General features: G+C 41.1%; 1 protein-coding gene across 1 annotated transcript in view; it reads right to left on the bottom strand.

Moving 5' to 3' along the window:
- The window catches only part of PTCH1 (patched 1), a 65,631-nt gene that overhangs the window by 12,716 nt on the left and 31,729 nt on the right, over positions 1 to 21,186 (bottom strand). The window contains exons 12-18 of the mRNA XM_086628999.1: positions 20,986 to 21,111; positions 13,359 to 13,477; positions 11,086 to 11,485; positions 10,272 to 10,581; positions 4,886 to 5,028; positions 2,650 to 2,833; positions 867 to 1,147 (exon numbers count right to left, since the gene is read on the bottom strand). Of these exons, the coding sequence (XP_086485125.1) occupies positions 867 to 1,147; positions 2,650 to 2,833; positions 4,886 to 5,028; positions 10,272 to 10,581; positions 11,086 to 11,485; positions 13,359 to 13,477; positions 20,986 to 21,111 (1,563 nt within the window). The remainder of the gene's footprint in view (positions 1 to 866; positions 1,148 to 2,649; positions 2,834 to 4,885; positions 5,029 to 10,271; positions 10,582 to 11,085; positions 11,486 to 13,358; positions 13,478 to 20,985; positions 21,112 to 21,186) is intronic.

Below are 21,186 nucleotides of genomic sequence, written 5' to 3'. Positions count from 1 at the left end.
TGGTAGGCTCTGAAAAGAAATGCCTTTTCCAAGGGAAAAAAGTATGCACTACAATAAATGATTTTATAAGCTAATGAATCAAGAGTAATAACATAAATTGCTTGATGAAGTGCTATGAAAAATATTCTAGACTAAACATTTACCTTTTAACATACCTGTCGTATAAACGTACATTACAAAAACTAGTAACTGTTTTACGCTTTTCTTCTTCTGGCCTTCTATAAACCATAGGATAGTTTATGGAATTTAAACACAGGAACATCATCATTCAATTTAACTTGAATGTTTACTGAGAGGCTTACAGTGCCTTGCAGAAAGCATGGAGGAGTATTCTCTTCAGTTTATAATTTTATGGCTCTTTCTCCTCAATAGCTCAGTTACACTCTTTCCACAGCATGTACCATACAACCTAACCACTTCAGTTTTTCCAGAAAGACTGCATTCAGAAATCAATGGGAAAAATTTACGGGCAAGTTAGTCACAAGCAACTGCCTTGAAAAATAACTATGTCTGATAAAAGGGAGAAGGAATAAATAATTAGAAATAACTTCAATATTTAATAACACTCTTTAATTTTCCTCTGTGTGTCTATTTCTCATGTTAGCAAGCATCTGAGCAAGGGCAAAAGTTTATGCACCTTTCTAAGAAACCTTTAAAGCTGCAAAAAAGGTGGCCAAAGGATTAAGGTTATTAAGGCTTGTACCTTTAGCATGAACCCTACCCCCTCAAGTTGAATAAATATATAATGAATGATGCAATATACATACTCCACCAGAGGCCCAGACATAAACAAAACCTTCCCGACTACAGCAAGAGCTATGCTGAAAGGAATTTGACTTCAACAAAGACCCTTATAATAAACTTACAATGATCCCCGCCGTCCAGGGGTTTAGGAGGAAGAGGGCACACACCAGAAACGTGCAAGCCAAAACCACGCTAATGGATAAGAGGAGCCAGTGACGAAGTCCAATGTACTGCTCCCAAAACAGAAATGGGTACCCGTTTGGGTAGCTGGCGATCCCCAGGCTGCTGTAGTTACTACAGATAGCTCTCACTTTTTCAATAGCCTCCACAAAGTCAGAAGTTTCACGCAATCCGTTGAGGTAGAAAGGAAACTGAGCGTATTCTATGGGCTCAGCTGCTGGAACTAGGAAAAGGACAGCAGTGTTAAAATGGGTGTTTGGAAAGAAGATGCACAGAGAGGACAATTAACAAACACTTTGTTCTCCACAACAAAATGCTTAAAGGTGTTGAATTTGAATTTTACTTCTTTGGAGTAAGTGACATTTTAAAAACTCTCCAGTAAATTGAAAGCTGAAGCAGTACAGAGGAGTACTCTATTTTATCATGCAGTGCAACGGGATGAACAGAGTCTACATCAAGTCCCCAAACACTTCTACATAATTTAAAAGATAGATTCAATACATGTATCTAATCCTCATCAGTGCTATAGCAGTTTTTACTGAATACCTGGTGAAAAATCCCTAACTGCAATATAAAGCAGAAGATCACGTCATCTTAAACATTTTATCCCAATGGTCTTCTTTTACGCAAGTGCAGTTCCTTTGAAATCACAGGTTATTTCCCTGAGACACAAAACTACAGAAAAATTATGCTCAGTCAGGCTGGTTGGTTTTTAAGATTTCCATTGAATATGTTGAAAGTCAAGATTCACAAATCCATGTTCTGTTACTGATGCAAATGACTGGGAAAAAAACCCTAATACAAAAGTAATGGTTGACTGAGGAAATACATAACTTTTTATCCGTTAATAATTTGACAAACCACTATTCTCCATACTGCTTTTTGAGTGTAATGCTAAGTCTACTGTATGAGAAGGGAAAAAAAAAAAAAAAAAGCTTCCACAACAAGCATTTTGTTACTGCCGTTGTGTGTTCCAGACCCTGCAGGGTCATTCAGTTGACTTGCTAAACATGATTCGCCCTATTATAATCTCAACTATAAATTTTCATTAAGACAAGACTTGGCTCACTGCCACAAAGCTCTAGGGTTCAGATACACTGAAGCATGGCTAGTTGGTTATCCAATCGCATTTCCAAGCACAGCAGTCCTCCCCTGTATGCCCTCTCCCCTTCCACACTGGTGTCCAACCAGCCATCCTCCCAATAAACTGAAAGCTGAACGAAAGCAATGCGAAGTGGCACTGCTGCTCAGGAAAACACCGAATGGCACAGAACGGGACTGCTCCCCTACCTAAGTAGCTCTTGTACCATACCAATGTCGGCAGCTTAGCGTATGAGCTAACTTGATAAAAATCCCTCAGGTATCAAGAACTGAAGATAATCTCAGTAATGAAATTTCAGAATGGCATAGGCAGGATTTGCATGCAATCTCCAGGTTTCTCTCACAGACAGAACTATCAGGTGACACTAAAAAGAATGCTAGCTAAAGTTTTTAGAGCTTTGAACTGTTACAATATTAATTTTTCAACTTGACAAAACCCTGCAGTGGTGCCACATTTGCAAAAGTGCCTGGGTCTCCCAAGGCTACGGAGTAACGCAATATATTGTCCTGTTTACGCTTCCGAGCCCTGTGCAGCATCAGCCAACTACAGGGTTACTGGGTCTTGAAGGGAGGAGTGGGGGCACTTGCACAAACCATAAGACATGAAGATGAAACGCTACTCACTTCTCAGCCTTGTTTCTGGCATATAGTCTGCTTTGTCATGGACCCACTCCGGGCGGTGGGGCCGGATGTTGGCTTGTGAGGCAGCATAGGCCACAGGGTCATTGCTAACCCAGGCTGTCAGGTAGATGTAGAAAGCATTGGGGTTAATGATTCCATCTGCATCCACCAGACGCTGTTTAGTCAACTGCAAAAGGGAAGAAATCAGAAGCCTTTCAGAACGAGTTTTGCTTTCAGAGCTCTGGCCGTACGGCTTTCAACAAATGGCCTGGAGATGCAACACACATATAGGAGGGGAAAAGCAGAAGAATATGAATCTTCACTGGAAGTGACTTATCAGTAAACTATTGTTTGACAATGAAAAATATCTAGAAAACTACACTGACAGTAGAAAGCGGTTATTTATAAATCAGTACTCATATAATATTTACAATAGCCACTTAATCAGCGGATGGTTGAATAGACTGAACCAATTAAATCCAAATTCTGAAAGCCTGCAGCCAAAAGTGAAAAACAACCGAGTTGGAGAAACATATTTAAAGAAAGGGAAAGAAAATCTGGCAAGAGTCCCTATACACGTCTGTGTGCAGTTAACCTCTGTTGTTAACACTGAAGGAAATGCCACCCAGTAAATGGAGGAGAGCTATAAAAATAAAACAACATCTGTATAAATTTTGCTAACACTTGCCTCCTATGACCTGTGTATTCAGAAAAATGCCCAGCGTCAAGAAAGCAGACGAGTGCCTTGTGTTATTTGGGTCACTGTGGGCAATCGTATCTGTGGGGTAAACAGCAGTGGTGCACTTCTAGGGTTCTGTAGCTAAATCCTGCACAGCTAGAGCCCTGACAGAGCACTCTGTGGGTGAAAAGTATTACTGGGGTTTTTTGTTTTGTTTATTTAAAATTCTGGCCTGGCTCCAGTTTCAGGTCTTTTTAATGCAATGAAAAACAACAGTGACAGCAGTTAAAAAAAAAAAAAGCTGGATTCCAAGGATCTGGATTCAATTAGTCCACAGGATATGCAACAACTGTATGTCTTCAAGCTGTCTCTGGAACTGCACAGTACAGCGCTTGGCCCCTGTGGGTGCACCGCACTTTTCTCCCTCCCAGGCACAGGAAATTATATCAGCAGCTGCAGTCCAATCGCATTTGTTCCACAGCGTACCTGGTACACTCTGCGAAACAAAAATCTCTTCAATTCCCTTTCTTTGCTTAATTCATAGCTGGAGCTTCATTCAGACCTGACAGCATGCTGCATGTTGCTATACAGCAGTGTGTTTTACACACCATAGTAACTTTGAACAATGTACTCTGTAAATCTGTCACCTTTAATGCCAGGAGAAAAAGAAAGACAACAAGCAGATCTGCCAAGAAGCTCATTAGAAAGACTATTTTTCTGCCTGAAAGCACAGCAAGTCACTGATGACTCCAGAAGAGGAGAAGTTAGGTTATTGCAGAGTTTCTTCTTAGAGGTTCGAAATATAATTTTAGCGTTAAGGAGTCAAACCTAACGTGTTTCCACCTTTCAATGACTACAGCACACGCAGTCATATGCTGTGATAATCTTGCAAAAGAACCTCAGACGTATTTTATTTAGGCAGCTCAAACAACTGCCATCCTTAGTGCTACAACAGTATAGTTGTATTCAGTGATGATGGTGCAAGAATACAATACGGTATGTAATGATTTCAGCATCCTTCCGCTATCATTCATCAACGTCTTTTTTTAAAAGTTACCTTTTGCATAAATTGGTAGGATCCAACCAAGTAATTGCAAATGCTAGATTGGAAGCCACAGCAGAAAGCTGAGCAAAGGTCAACCCTCTAAGGCAGTCTGATTCAAATGAGGAACAATGCCACTAAGGGCTAACAAGGCTAACATCGGCTGTGCCTGGCATAGGACCAGACTCCATCTACCTATGGATGCAGCAAAGCATTTTTCACAGCAATTTCAGTGGAAACTGAGTGTGCCTCACACAGGAGCAGCACCAAACACACACCAACCAGGAATAATCATGGGCAGGCGTTCCCAGGGTTAATTTTGAACACCTTGCAACACAGGCTGGACTGCAGCTAACAAGTGGCCTCAGCAAAGCCAGTAAGGCCATGTAGTACAGTGTAACTCAGGCATTCAATTCATCAAGATGAAAAAGGAGACTATAACACGCTCTTTGCATCTCCCCCCACTCCTGATGACTTGTGTATTCCTGTATAAAACAGTATGGGCTCTGATACACTACCTGGCTGATGTCAATAGGCTTTGCTCGGTTGCCTGTTTGTACCAAGAGTTTGTAAGCCAAAACAGCATCATCAGATCCATTTTTATAATTGTTGTACGTGATCTTCCCAGTTTCCCAGTCGCTGTCAAACGCATCCTGAAGTCCTGAAGAGTTAGGGGAGGCAAGGGGAAGACAGAACAAGCACGTAAGAAATCGTTCTTGGAAACAAATTTCAACAGGGAGAAAGAATACTGACTCTTTCTCATAGCTGAATCAGGAAGAAAATTATTCACCTGCTGCCTCCTAAATTTGGGGCTCCTCATTCACTGTCAGTGTGTGGGAAGGCAGAAGAACCAATTGCATCTCCAGTATTTCACCTGAACAAAGGCAGGGGAAGCAACTGGAAAGTGCAAGGGAGGAGCTTCAAGAGTCTTCCCATGTCGTGCAGACCAGCAAACTCGAGCTAGCAAGCTGCAGACGCAATGTGCTTTGGTGTAAACCAGCTTCCCCTCAAGGCAAGAGGAGACCTTGGATGAGATTAGGACCCTCCGGTACCGTGTCGTTCTCAGAGCCTTCAAGAGCAACCTAGTGCTCTGCTTGGAGAACTACATCAGGAAGAGTTAAGACTGTCTAGAACAAAAAGTGGTTTACCTGGTGAACCACAATTCCTGAATCATTACGCTCAAAACTCCATAAGTGTATTTGTATTTGTCACCTCTTTCACACAGACCCTCCTCAAAACAAAGCTGAAGTCTTGCCCTGACCTGGATGGTGCCAGAACAGAAAAAGGCTGAGTTCAGCCCTGATTCAACTTCACCACCTACTGTGGAGTTAAAACCAAAAGAGGCGTTTAGTCCATTATCTAGAAGGGAAACACTCTCCATACTCCCCTCTGCCTCACCAAAACCCTGGCTGAGTGCTCTGAGCCACAGAGGAGGATACACACTGCTCTCATTAACTGTTTTGGGCTACTGCAGAGTGCTGAGGCAATAGCTTCTACGATATAACCAGAAATTTCACTACAAGGGGAAAAAAAAAACACACTCAAACTTTCAACTTCAAACAGCAACTCAGCTGCTCCTCGAGCACAGCGTGAGTGAACACGATTTTGTCAATTTGTTCCATCTGTTCAACTTCTGCAGCTAATACAAGTCGTGGGATCTGCTGCCAGCACATGTAAAGATCACAGCCAACACCTATTCACTCTCAACTGTTATTTTCCTCTTTGCCACCCTTCAAGGGGGAGGGAATACCTCACAGCACAAATTTGGATCAGATTTAGTACAGGAAGCCACAGCCCAGTACAAGGAGGCTCTGTGCAAGCAGATGACAAACCGCATGTCCAGGGAAGGGAAGGAAAAGGCCGGGGGAATGGAGGTGGAGGAAATCGCCGACCCACCTCGCAGCTGTGCTGAGGAGCCGTGATGAAAACCGTCATTACAGATCGGATGGGTTAGCTACAGCTGTACCGAGATAAGAGCGCTGGAAGAGAAAACGCACCGGCCGACACAGCCTGCAGGCCAGAGTACCCACTCCCATTCACAAACTCATCCCCTCTCCCTTAGGAAACTGTCTCCCATGTTGTCCTGCAAAATCGTGCCCTCTCGTGAAGCCTGTGGGCTGAGAACTGAGTGATGACAGAAGCCTGCCAGATCTCCACGTGAGCCCTCCAGCACCTGCCCAGGAGAAGGACAATTTGCCATCAGGTTTTCTGGCAAATCGTTGTTTGCTGGTGCCCTCGGAAAGGGGAAAACATTGCTTAGGACATGCAAAAATGCCAATCCATCCCTTCTGTGCCAAGTTCAGCTCCATGTCAGCCTCTCAGAAAGTGGCCGGGTGAGAGCATTTGCGCTGTTGTATCAGGCATGTGAAAGATGACTTTGGGAGGGTAAGAGGAGGCTGTCAAAAAAGTACGTGGGAAAGAAGGAGACCACCAAAGAACAGCTTAACTCACAGTAAAAATGGCTCCCTTCAGTAGGAGGAGCGCACAAATTGCTACGACAGGCAGCACGCAGGGGCAGAGCTTTCAGACTAGCATCCAGCCCCTCTCACAGGGCTCCACAGACACACAATTTAACAAATACATCCATCAGCATGTGACATTACCCATCTGTGGTTGCAAGGTATGTCAAAAAAGAGTATGTCCATTTAACATTACGGCAGCGGGTGAAAACTCAGCTCTCTTGCATCCTCCCGCCCTGTTCTCACAAGTTTGGTCACCCCTCAAACCCTGCTCCCTTTTATAACATTATTCCTCAGCTGGCTTAACCACTTTATGCTCCGGGTTATTTTATTACTGACTTTGCTGAAACTGAAAATCTGTGGAAAGAATACCAAGAAACCACTATCAGTCGTGCTTAATTTCTCAAGAATTTCAAATTTCAGTAATTAAAATTTCCCATAACACTCGGAAATTAATAGCAGAATTGCTGCTTTCAAAGCAAACAATACTTGTTATATACTGTTCATACCAATGATTTTAAAAGACATTTAATCTCTTATAAATCAGATTAATTAAATGTTTCTGGGCAGAAACATAATAGTAAGTTGTTCACCCCTTTCTGAAAAAAAAACTTATAAAAACTAAGGGAATTTAAAAAATCTTATAAATGGGATTTTTTCATATCAGCAGTCACTTTTGCTTAGTGCTTCAGAAGAAAGTGAAATCCTCCAAAATTACGTGGGGTGCAGGAATGGGGGTGAGGAAGGAATTCCTACTGACTCATGTGAACAGCTGGCACCAGGAAACACCAGTTAAGATTACCCTTTGCAAAACAAGCCTAATTACAAGCCACCAGGGAATTCAAGCTACCCCATTTACATTTGGTCACTTACAAATAGAATGTTAACATTTCCAGATTAAATGAATGATTAGTGTTAACTCTTCTTCTGTTGCATTTTCAGTAACAGAAAATATGCTAACATGATATGACACCAGAAAGCAAAATACAAGGGAACTGCTGAAAAAAAGTGAGTTAGGTTGGAGGCACTCCGCTGCTAGTAAACGAGGAGAAATGTACAGCTAAGACCAAGGATGCCTTCTTGATAAAAAATGCTTTTGTTCACATGCTGTTGCTCCCCTCATTCTGCCAGACAAATGTGCCCGTGTCAGAAGGCCATCTTGAGCCATTAATCTCTAGCACCGAATTCCCAGTCAAGTCGGCAGGAATCAGCCATGAAGTTCAAAGTTGCCCCTACTTTGATTATCCTGCTCTTCCAGCATGTAAAAAATGCACCAGTAGAACTGTTCCCACCTCACAGAGGATACTCCCTGAATTCAGCCTAAAACTGTACCTTGTTTGTGCATTTACAAAGCAGCTGGTTTGCATTAACTGTGCCCCTCTCAAGGAAGGTGGGGAGGAAGGGTAAGGACACAGTCCTAAATGCTACTTAGTAATCGTAATGATTAATTCTAAAGCGGTGGGTGACCAAGAGGCCAAGCAATGCGCCTTCTGTTGCAGGGCTGGCACATCCACTTGAACAACACCAGAAGTCACTGCTGCCTGGGAGTGTCCCTGACCGTTCCAGTATAACATTTTAGCTCCATGCAAGGTATCAGTAATACTCACAGCTCCTCTAGACGAAGAAATGCAGAGGACGAGGAAGAAGAATGGGCGGGCTAAAGTGGGCTGGAAGGAGAAATGTAACTATGGGTAATAAGAAGAGAACAGGAACACCCTTAAGAGAAGAGCAGACCTAGAAAGGTCACGTATGAACATGGACATAGAGCAAAGGAGATGCGCAGGCACTTGGCCAGGGCCTCCGAAACAGTCCCTAGCACAAGGAGGACAGGGAGGCATCCAAAGCAGAAGAGGTTCAGGAAAGTAGGTGGTAGGCCTGAGACAGGGGGAATGGGAATGTGAGCACTCCTGGGAGCAACACCAAGTGGCCTAGCCTCCAGCCTTTCACTCCGAGAAGTCAGCAAGGGAGCAGATCCAAGGGCACCTCTTCCCGACTTCACTGTTGGCAGACTATGGTGAGGCTCCGCACTAATATGCGACGATCCTGAACACAACCTCAGATTTCTGTCTCCCTCACAGGTTTGGGGGCAGGTGGAAAAACACACATTTTTTCCTACTTTTTTGGAACAACAAAAGAAAATACCCACAAAAGAAATAACATAAACAGCAGAGGTGATCCTTGCTTAGAAATCTAGAAAGTAATGTCCCAGTTCAGCAAAACATCTAAGCTATGTTGAATTTTCTTCCTGCCAGTAATACCTTCTCTTGCAGCTCAATATGCTTATGTGAGCAAAATATTTTAAGTAAAACTTCTAGTAAGTAGACTGTAATGAATGGATCCAATATATTTAAAAACCAAAGCTAATAGCTGAACTACTGCTTTGTGTGATTTATCAGTGCATTAAACACACGAGAAACTCGATCACTTTGTTTAGACGGGTCACATAGATTCATCTGCTTTCCTAATTCTGCCCAACGTATTTTCAGAAAGAACAAAAAGTCCCCAATACTGGCAGTTACCTACATGTTCTCTAAGAATCATTGGCTGCACTGGTCATCCGTAAACAGTTAAGGTTAAAATTTACAGTCTCACTAGGTCAGCACAATTTATTTTTCTGTTGGCAAAAGCCTCCTGGAGATTCTCCCAATAGAAAGACAGAGGTAGGACAGAAGAACTCCTGGGCAAAATGTGTTTGTTCACATCAGAGAGCTGTTAAATTTTCTGAGATGTAACAGTACTATTTATTTTAAATACAAAACAGTTATTTGTCTCAACATGTGTAATTACAGTATCTTTAATAAGCTGACTTCAATACAATTATCATCACAGTACCTGAAAGGCCATGCCTTCTCTTGTCTTCCCCTGCCTCATTACAATTCAGCACAGAAAAAGCAGCACCATAGAAAGAGTGAGGATACTCAACTGGAAATCTAAAACATATAGTAAGTTCCAAATCCAGTAAAACACGTGAGCCACAATGACTTTTCTTCATGCCAGCAGTCCCAGTTGAAGCCAACAGGATCACTCATGTGCTGAAAGTCAAGCCTGTGCCAAAATCGCCGGACGCGGACTTTTCATATACTATTCCCGAAACACTCAGCAAACATTTATTTTCCCAAGACAGTGGGCCATATTGGGCCATTAATTACAAAGCAGAACTCCTCATTAGCTGCTTAGAAATTAACAGCATGAGATAGCCTCTCATGGATATAATCTCCTAAAGCTTTGAAATGTCTTATTGGGGAGTAAACTCAACCACAAAGAATTTAAGTGACCTGTTGGAGGAACGGCGAGTCAACGTGTGAGTTGAGATCAGCACCTGGGTGTTCTCTCTCCCGCTCACAGTCTTTAACCACATGACCAAATTTGAACAGGGGAGCATTACCAGCAGGAATGAGTTATTAATACCGTAGAATTAGGAAAAGTTCACGCAACTCTCTCTTACCTTGCAGCCAGTCTCGAAAGTAGTGCAACCACATTTTGGGAAGCTGTCTATCCTCTTCCAACAAAACGTATGTCACATTGCTGAAACTTCTGTGAAGCTCATAAAGTAAGTGCTGGACATTTGGATAGTCTGCTTTCTGTGTCACAATGTACATGTTGTAGAACGAAAAGTATTTGAACTGTGCGGCAATAAAGTCATATTCCCGTGTCTCCCGTGGTACAATGTCTGTGAGATCTAGTCCGTCTCTCACCCGGGTAGTTCCATAAAGGCTGAGCCCAAGTAAACCCAGAAAAAGAAAAATAACCACAATCTGCAATAGAAAATGGAAATGCATTTGGTTTCAGGTTTCTAAAGAAACTAACAATTCACAATGGCACACTACAAAGCCAGGTTCAAAATCAACACCCATTGGTCTACTTTAAAGTAATCTTCTTTCTTCTTTTTTTTTTTTTCCGTACACATACACGCTACAAGACTAAGCTAATTTGTGCTTTACTGAAGGGGCTTTGCATCACAGATGAGAAATTTATATCATAATGATGTTTAAAAGCGGCTTTAGTTTCACTGTTAACAAGCTTATGTTACTGAAAGTCACCAAAACCTTCACTCGTAACTTGTATTTGAAACGTACGTCTCTATAGCACTCACAAGATAAAACTTTTGAAGTATGAAATTAGTTGTAAAATTATTCAGAATTGTTATTCCAAAATAATTCTATTTATTCCTTATATTTAATACCACTGCCAGGACAATTTCATTACTGGGCAAGGTAGAAGTCTGTTTTTGAAAAACGGGTAAATAGATCCCTGATTACCTTAGCTTTCGGTTTTAGGAGGAACGGAGCATAATGCTTTTCTGCAAAAGATGAGAGTGTCCACTTCGTGCAGGGTGGTTCAAGGCAATGCATACTGGAGTCTGAGAATTGGGAAAGCAAATCCCTCGTCGAGCTTGTGCTTTCTGGGCTCTGGCAGCTAAGATTATCTTGCGTCACTGTCACTGGCTGCACAGATATTTCTGAGCGGGGCTCTGCTGTGGTGTAGTACACCTGCGTGTGAGGATCGTATTCTGTGCGCAACTGCACTGTAGACTGCATTGTAATCTGAGTTTCATGTGCGAAACTGTGACTGCTGTATGGTGGTGGAGGACTGTAGCAAGTATTGTCGTTTTCTGCATATGCTTGAGGCTCAATCTGAATCACTCTAGTGACACACGGACTGTAAGAGAAGAGAAAAACATCTGTTCACATTTAGATAGATATTTATTTCCATCAGACTAGATAGTGTAACCTGCTTCTTTCTGAGACTGCTTCTACTACTATTAGATGGTTTATATTAAGTGACAGGAATATATATACACACATACATATACACACTTTGATGTGAACTTTACTCTGCACCTTTAGGAAACCTTTCTCAGACATGGTTTGAAGTGCAGGCCTCTGAGAATAAGTGCACATTTCTTGTGCTCAGGAAAGAAGGAACCAGCATCTCTCTGAAGACACTGACATCTACCCACATCACTCCATTAATTACACATGCTAATCAGGTCAATACCTAGGCAGATGCACACAGTCTGAATGCACAATGTAAGTGTGAGTTTGCATCTCGGTCCATGCTGAGAATTAAGCTATTTTGATCAAAATGTAAACACACGACATACTGAGTTCTTCTGTTTAGAACTATTAAAGTAACTGTTAAATAATATTTGGGCCTTCTGGATAAGATCTCAGACTTTTGGGAGGCAAGTTGAAACCACTTGCCATACACTGACTGAATGTTTTAAAAATTAAGTAAACACACGCAAGGATTAAATCCCATGAAGGATGGGCACCATGAAGAGTCAAATTTACAGAAGTAATTGAAGCATTCGCTTTACTCTACTCTACGCAAGACCCTAACAGATACCTAAATTATATAAAAAAACAATTATCGGAGACAAACCTCTTCCTGTAAATGAGAAATGGCATATTGATCACAGAAAACAGTATCAGAGATTTTTCACCAAGTGGACAAATCACACAAAACCGAGAAATTCAGAACGTTACCTACCTAAACAAAGCAAGCTCTCATCAACTGCATTTCTTCATATGTAAGTGGGCCTGAATTCCGACACACATTTGGTGCAACTTTAGGTAAGGGAATAAATGGAAGGTCTGACTGCCCTGCACTTCTGAGAATCAGGGCTCCAAAATTCAAGCATATTAGGCCATCCACTGAAACTATGAGTCAATCAGAAATAGAAAGTAGGAGTCCTGGCTTTGGATCAACACCCTGTTCTAACCACTCCCTCAAAAACTAATTTAGGAAAGTGCTTTTTCTCTTTGACATTAAAATTAAAATGTCAAACTATGTCAGCTCCTAGGTGGGTGTAAAAGGCTAAGACAACACAAAGTGGATTCTTCACATCCTGGCTACGACAGTAAGAGCACACGTGTAGAAACGCAGCTGATCCTCTTCATTGCAGGCAAAGGCGAAAACTAAGGTATAAAACAAGTACTACCATTCTAAATTACTGGTGCAGCCACAACAGAAACTTTATCAAGCATCATCCTGTAATGGTACTGATCATCCTGCATTCCTCACAGTCCTATGAAAAATTTGTCTAAGGGAAAGTAATTTTACAGTTTATACATTATGTATTTAAGTTTAAAGGCATAAAAAGCATAAAAATTGGCACATAATGATTAATTGTAAGGCTTCTCAGTACCCTGAGTTATGTACAGCCTTCCAAGATTACCCAATACTAGCAACTGGATACCTTGCGGTACTCCATAACATTCTAAAAATACTTGAAGATATTCCTAAAGCACAGACCTTTGAATGAAGGGAAAAGAGACAGTGTGTGTGCGTGTGTGTTTGTGACTGCGTGCATGAGTGAAGAAGAGAGAGAAAGACAGACATGTCTTAACTTCTCCCCTCAGTCAAGTAAAAAGCAAGGTAGCAAATGTACGTCAGTCACTAGCGATGAAATCACAACACTAACGCACTGACTCTGCTGCAATGAAGAACACTGACAAGGGTATGGTAGCACTGACTGGCGACCACAAAAACGATGCACCTCGTACATCCATCTATCACACGTTCTCACCTTGTAAAACAGCAGAATATATCCAGTCTCCTGTCTTCCCGACGATAAAGGTCCATGCTCAGGATAGCAGGAAAAATCAGCAGAACCATAGCAAAGTTGAATACCACCACAACTGCTGCCTAGAGATCAAACACAGGAGAAGCGACATCATTACTGAGCTTCATGTAGGGCATCAGCTTTACAAAGCATAAAACTTCCTTTCAGTTCTTATCCGTTGACACATTTATCATGTCAACCTGTCAAATGCTTTCAAGCCTTTCCCTGAGGAAAGTGGAAGAGGGACTTTTACACTGCCATTTCATTATGGTAGGCCTATTGTAGTTCATGAATTTCTTTTAATAATAAACTTCATATTATTTTAATACATCTGTGCCTGGAGACATGGTGATGATTTTTTAAGTGGAAAAACAGAGTCAACAAGTCACACTTCTGCATGAGATTCTGCCATATTTTGAGTCTCACAGTAAAAAGAGACGGAAGCAAAGGCAAACCTGGAATTAGAACAGAAGTTCTCACATTTGTAATCTGAAGTAATTTAAGCATCACAGTAACATTAAAGCACATTATTAAATCAGAAATGAAATAAAGGTCTAAGGAAATTTTAATGAAACTTTTATTTAGTAAAATATTATGCACTTGATGTACTTCAAAGTCTAGCCAAAAAGAGCAACATTTTAGGTGTACCAGAGATTATTTTTAAAGAAGAATCAAAATTAATCCAATACCACACAGTAAATCTACATATTAATATACCTGTGTTCAACAGAACTTGACTAATGAGCCAATCTACAAAAATGAGTCTTAAATTGGAACAAGAATATTTTATTTAATTTGCGAAGTGAACATTACATAATGGAAAAAAAAAACACAAAAAAACTTTCCCGCCCACCCCCTTTCAAATTGTACTTCAAACTCTTTCCCACACACAGATTCCCAGAGAATCTCCATAAACATATGTGGTGCAGCATCTATCATTATTATTAATAGCATTTATTTGTAATGCTGAATTGTTAGGAGCACTAGTCATCACAAAGGGAAGGCTTGGGCACAGATGGCACTGGACGATGGTTATAGGAGTAGGAGAGACACTGGGAAAAAAACAGGTTGAGCCATCAACAGGTGAAAAAAACCCTTGAAATCCTTATATTTAACCCATTAGGTAAGCAGTAGGCATCTCAATAGTAGCCCAGTTTCATGCTAAGGAAATCATATAAATTATCAAGTGCCTCCACCTGTAACTTCTGAAGTAACAACTGCTTGGATTAAAACAGTCACAAAATGGAACAAAAGTTGGGCTACAAAAATGAAGTTGCTGACCTGTTATAAATAGGCCTTCCTTTTTGCAAAATAAACAAATGGCTGCTTTTGATGTTGAAAAATCAGGCCTCAAAACTGGCAGCTCAAAAGATGGGCTATGTTTAAAATGTTCTATAAATTCTTCACTTACATGTCAAATAAATAGTACAAATTGCTTAAATAATGCAATTTTTGTTTTTGTGGCTCTTTATCTGTGAAAATCAATGTATGAACACACTGAATGATTTTTAGGGTTTTGAAGCTGTGAAAGTATAATAAAAAGACTAGATACTGTTTTTCCTTTCCTGAGAATGACAGAATCAACTAGTTACGTAAATACTTTCTAGTAATTTCAACCATAAACATAATGCATAAAAAAGTGTTTTTTATTGGCGTCTCTCTTTTGTTGTCTCCAGCCTGCTTGAAGTAAGATTTCAGTCCTGCTGTCTGTAGACATAACTACTAAAACAGGATTTACCTAGTACTTAAAGCCAAACTAGTATTTAGCCATCTTTGAGAGAAAAGATCCAACCACTATTTCATGATTTATAAGTATCCACACAGAGAAGTTTGTAAGGTCAAGGCCAAGACTTTAAAATTAAGTGATTTCCTTTTGATTCTCTCTACAATTAACTGAATCTGTCACAAAAACAAATTGTTTTGTTGCAAGCAAGCTGTTTGTTGGACTTAGTTTATATACCTGCTTGCTTTATAGCTGCTAAACCAGTGAAGGTCAAATCACCCATTTAACATGAATAATTAGTTGTGTCTAAGCAAGATCTTCTATCAAGTATCAGCTAAGATTTATTGAGATTTGGAAAAAAACAGCTGAGGCCTGACTCAGTAATTCTTACTTCTCCCAGCATGGCTGAAGAACTAACACAAGCCCTCTGCTCCTGCTCCATAAACTGCAAATACTTCATGCCTTATCAGTTCCCTTTGTAGACCCCAGCATCCTTGAATCTCAAATGCTGCTAAACCTGAAAACTAATACTTGAGTGTATGGTAGACATACCATTAAAGTTAGTTATTTGATTTTTCAAGAAGTATCAAAACTAATCCAACAACATGTAGTAAATCTGCTTATTAACATGACATCTCTTTTTAGAACAACTAGACTTTCCATTGTGCCATGCTGGTGGTGATGTACTAACTCTACAAGTAAAATATTTTTAAACAATCCTCTGTGTTCTGAATTGTATTTAAACAGATTCCTAGAGCTTAACACCACACTTCCTATATATTTCACACTGCCTCTCCCTCACCCACCTCCCCAGCTTTTCAAGGATGTAACAGTTCTCAGTTTTCACAACTAAATACAGAAAATACTGTTCTTGTAGCAATTCTGATTCTTTTGTCCCATAGAAAAAACACCCTGTGACTTGATATGGAGAGGGAAAGAAGAATTGCTGAAGGGTGACTCAGTCTTTGACCTGATGCATCAGCCACTGCCTCCTCTCCCAACACCATTTGCACATCTGGTGTAACACATCCAGCGGTTGGGAATGGGGACATATGAGGAACGTGATCACAACAATACCTGCTACCTCTAACAATTACATTGAGTGGAAAAGCACCAACAAAAAATGGAGGTAGCAGCACTTCCAGAGTACAGGCAATCATAGAATCATAGAATGGTTAGGGTTGGAAGGGACCTCAAAGATCATCTAGTTCCAACCCCCCTGTCATGGGCAGAGAAATCCTCCACTACACCAGGTTGCCCAAAGCCTCATCTAACCTGGCCTTGAACACTTCCAGGGATGGGGCATCCACAACTTCTCTGGGCAACCTGTTCCACTGCCTCACCACCCTCAATGTAAAAAAATTTTTCCTTATATCTGATCGAAATCTGCCCTGTTTCAGTTTGAATCCATTGCCCCTTGTCCTATCACTAGACGCCCTTGTAAAAAGTCCCTCCCCAGCTTTCCTGTAGGCCCCCTTTAAGTACTGGAAAGCTGCTATAAAGATCACCCTGGAGCCTTCTCTTCTGTTAGCGGCATCCAAGCTGAGAGCATGCTTAGGATTTTTTGGAGACAGGGCATCTTCTCTCACCCTTTCAGAGACAAAATGTTCAAACGGGAGAGGAAAGGGCCTCAGACCTTTTCCTTGAGAAATCAACAAACGTAAGGTTAGTCCTAGAGGGATAACATAGGCCCTACTCAGGGGTGTAAAATGAAGGCATTCAGTAAAATGAGATCAGAGAGTAGTAAAAAAATTCCATTAATCAGAAAAAAAAAATCTTGGTCACTTTCTGAGAAGCAGGCTCCGCTTTTTGCACCTTTTCATAATGCACAGCCTAAAAATATTACTGCCGCTGCAACTGTTAACGGAGACAGAAGAATGGCAGTCTGTGCTGGAGGCAGCGAGGGAGACGGGAGTCAGGCTGGCAGGCTGGGGCCCCGCCGAAGGTATGTGCTGCTATGTGCCATTCCTGGCAGCCCACCCAAGGAGAACGGGTGTGCTGTATAGCCAGAGGTGATGAACAGACGAGGAGGTCTGTCAGGGAAACTCCCACCCTACTGCTGCCTATCTGCAGCTCCCTCCTGACAGTGTACAGACTCAGATCACCCCCCCTTACCCCCGCCTCTTTTCCCTCAGGCTTCAATTTTGCTTGTTAAACTCTCCTGTCAGGAGCAGGGAAAGGTAAATGACATGGCTAAAAGAAGGGAGACAAACCACTTCAGCAGAGTAAGATAATTGAATGAGCTTAAAAAGTTACGTTCTCTCTCTCCACAAACTCACCACCACCTGGTAATGCACTTTTACATTTAGGAAAAAAACCTGTCATTCCTACAGTGAGGGAAAAAGTTACTGCTAAGATTTACTGAGAAAAGTTCCACCACTGCTCATTAGTGAACCCATACCACTCCTCTGCTGTTAGTGAAGGAAGTTTCTAGTGCAAGCAAGAAGAGTCAGATGAATTTTTGTGAAGCTGTCCTGTCTCTTTCCCGGGCAGAATTTATTCCGTAACAGTGTCTGAATAGTCTGGCTAAGGAAAGAATTCAGCCCAGCAGTAGTTAAGACTCTGCCCTGCCTTCCTTCATTTATGCTCAAAACAAAGGGTTATGTTTAAAGACAGTCCTACTGCAAACTTCAAAAACTTTCAGGGGATTTCTCTGATAACCTCCTCCTCCGCCGCCACAATTTTAAGAAACAAAACACATCTCAAAACTCAGGACCTGCTCCTTCAAAGTCCTGAGCACTCCTACAGGTGATTCTTGTGACTGAGTATTTGGGACGTGCAGCACCTCAAATCCCTAAAACTGCTTAAGTAAGGGGCTAATAAGATCAACAAATGAAAAATTTAAAACAGTGAAAAAGCTAAAACAGTCCCTAAGACAGCAGGAGACTTGCAGTGTTTGAGTTCCATTAAGTAAATTAACAGCTCAGAGGTATCAATGAAATGCTTTAGCTGGCAGAAGAGAAGCTGAAAGCATTGATATGCAAAATGTGAGTTTTTAGCTAAAAGCTGGGCTTGCAGATCCAGGAAACCGTTTATCCTCCCCTCAGCAGCTGGGTTATTTTACAGATACTGGGCCTCAAAAGTTATGGAAACTTTGACAATTATCTTGCAATGTCTTAAGAAAAGTGAATGAAGAGCAACACAAGATCGAGTGATCCTTTTTTTGAGCCCATCTGTTAAAAATTCACTACTTAGATGAGAAGAAGGCAGCATCTGTAAAAAGTAAATGCAGTATTTCATTGCTTTCTAAGTCTTGATACGAAGCTACCAAAGACAGAAAGGACTTCTTGTTTAAACAAGCCTGAGTAAGAGGTAGAGGGAGGAAGAATGTAAATGAAGAAATCCGTATATAAATTACAGACCACCCACCAAAATCTGCCATGGTTATCTGATTCTGAATGCTATGATTAATGTATCACCTGATTTTGATTCTACCTGGTGAAGCGAGGCAAAGCAAGTAGTAGATGTTCCTTTCTAACAACAAAGGATGTTCCTTCAGTGGTTCCTAACTTATATACGTTATCAGTTGTATGTATTGCTCTAGCACCAATAAGTCCTCATTACAGGTCTCCAGCTGCCCTTTTTTCTTCACATTTTTCCATCTCTTACATATATATAAGGGGTGTGCAAGCAAACACAAAGTACAGATGCATGTGAGAAAACACTGAGCAACTCAAACACTAATTTCTGGATACCCTAATGTTACGTAGGGTACACGTAGATTCCATATTAATCACTGCCTGAAAAAGGACCTTGATCATGGTGTTTTTATTCTGAATATCAACATGTTCATACATGAGTATGTTGAAATCTCACTGGAAACTTTTTGTTTGTCATTTTGCTATGCAGACTTCATTTTCTGAACTCTCAGTGACTCAGTTTACAGCGCAGCAGCGGGCAAAAAGAAAAGACTTTAGAAAAGGTATATTTAACTCATACTCAGATCACAGTAACAATTACAGCTGTTGTCTCCATATACGTTCCAAAGGCAACCTGTCATGTTCTGATGTGAAGAGTGAGAACAGAGACAGGCTGAGCAAAATTTGATCAGATAAGAAAGAACTAATTTTGGGAGGCTCCCACTCAACAGCTTAGCAGTGCGATTAGGACGAAATGGTCCGTCTCTGTTGAGTAGTTCTTACGAGATGCATTTAGGCTGAAGTATCTTCTGCAAAGCACAGGTACTACCTAAGCCTGACAAAACAACCCTTCTCTGATTCCTAGTGAATGAAGATCTCCAGTATCCTGTTAGCTGCTTTAGGTACACGTTGAACGTTTGAAATCGGGCCACAGATTTAGGAGACAAGAAGTGGTGTTACACTTCAAAAAATATTTCACACATTGACACTGGTCTTTGCCATAAAACAAAACAATTCACTGACACATCACCTGTAGGGGAAGGGCTCTTTACATTAGTGTTGGGTGATAGAACAAGAGGAAATGGGCATAAGCTTAGTCAGGGGAGATTCAGGTTGGATGTTAGGAAGTATTTCTTCTCTGAAAGGGTTGTCAGCCACTGGAATAAGCTGCCCAGGGAGGTGGTTGAGTCCCCATCCCTGGATGTGTTTAAGAATAGGGTGGATGAGCTACTTGAGGATATGGTTTAATGGGGATTAGGGATGGTTGGACTCGATGATCTCTAAGGTCTTTTCCAACCTAGAAATCTATGAATCTATGAATCTAGGTTTTGGCAAATGAGCAGAGCTAATTCGCTAACCATTCAGAACTAAGGATCTAGTTTTAGTTGCCACAGGTATCTGCTAAACAATGCAGAAAACCAGAGAGGTCTTTTCTTTATTATTCACTACCAAATTGCCTATTGAGAAGAAAATGTAAACAAATTATTAACACTTATTGGTAACACAACTGTAATCGCAAACAGTTTACCACTTTACAGCTTAATGCAGGCATTCTTAAATCTCTCAAAAGAGCAATAATTGCCACGTGTTAAGAAAAACTGCAGCCCTTGCTTTCTCTGAGTAGTCAAGGGCTCAAGGAGAATGAAAAATGGTTGGAGAACCAGTCTACGGCAGAAGAAAAATAACTACTGAAAAAAGTACAGTTTGCCTGCTCTGCACCGAGATCCCAGAGTGCTATAAACTGCTTGTGTATTAAAGCAGAATCAGGAGAAATTCCCAAAGCATTCGTCAAAGAGCCCTTGCTTTTAGAAGAAAGCTTTCTCCAGCATCCTTAATATTTCATATTCCTGAACGTATATTATCACAAACAAATACATGAAGACAAAGAGAGAAGGGAAGAGAGAGCAACACATGGTTCAGCATATAAAATTCACATTTTCTCTCAAAGCAGTTGGAACGTCAAATTCCTTAAGTTTTCTCCAAGTTTCCTAAAATTACACTGGGAGCAAGACAGTACAAACTGCCGCAGTAATAATTAATATGGCAAATGCATATTTGCTGCTATCACTGCACTTTGGTTACAGTTTTATTTAAGAGCAGCAAATTGGGCAAACGTGAATGAAAGGATTACATTCCTACTGAGGAATGTTCCAGTACACACTACAGCACAGTATACTCCTCTTGAGTGCAGAATGCAAATCTTTCTGGAGACTTGCTTCTGCTTAGTTGCATACATCTTGGTTTCTGCACTCAAAATAGCTGTGACAGGGCAGAGTATTCTTCCACCCGCTAACGGGATGCGAGAGACTGCAGGCAGGAGAAATGGGAGGAGCAGAATCATGGCCAGAAGGCAGTTGTTATTACCCAGGTCTATGGTAAACAGTGATCTCATACAGGTTCAGTAAACTGCAGCAGCACCGGACAAAGACTTTACCACTAACAGGTACCATCATTGGTCTTCCACGATGGGACCATGCAGAAGAGCTAACAAAACAGCATGTAAACTTACTTGGAGTGAAAATGCTCGTAAAGCAGGAATAGGGATTAAGGCAGCCATAAAGAAAGCAGTAACATTGCTGATAGATGTAAGGGCTACACTTGCTCCTGTTCGCTTCAAACATTCACCTGTTCTGTCCTGAAAAACAAATGTTGTATCTTAAAAGTCAAATGAATAAGGTGACGTCCTGCAAATAAAGTGGTCATTCTACAG

This window comes from Tauraco erythrolophus, chromosome Z, assembly GCF_009769465.1.
Source record: "Tauraco erythrolophus isolate bTauEry1 chromosome Z, bTauEry1.pri, whole genome shotgun sequence".
Lineage (NCBI taxonomy): Eukaryota > Metazoa > Chordata > Aves > Musophagiformes > Musophagidae > Tauraco > Tauraco erythrolophus.
This window is presented reverse-complemented; position numbering and strand designations above follow the sequence as displayed.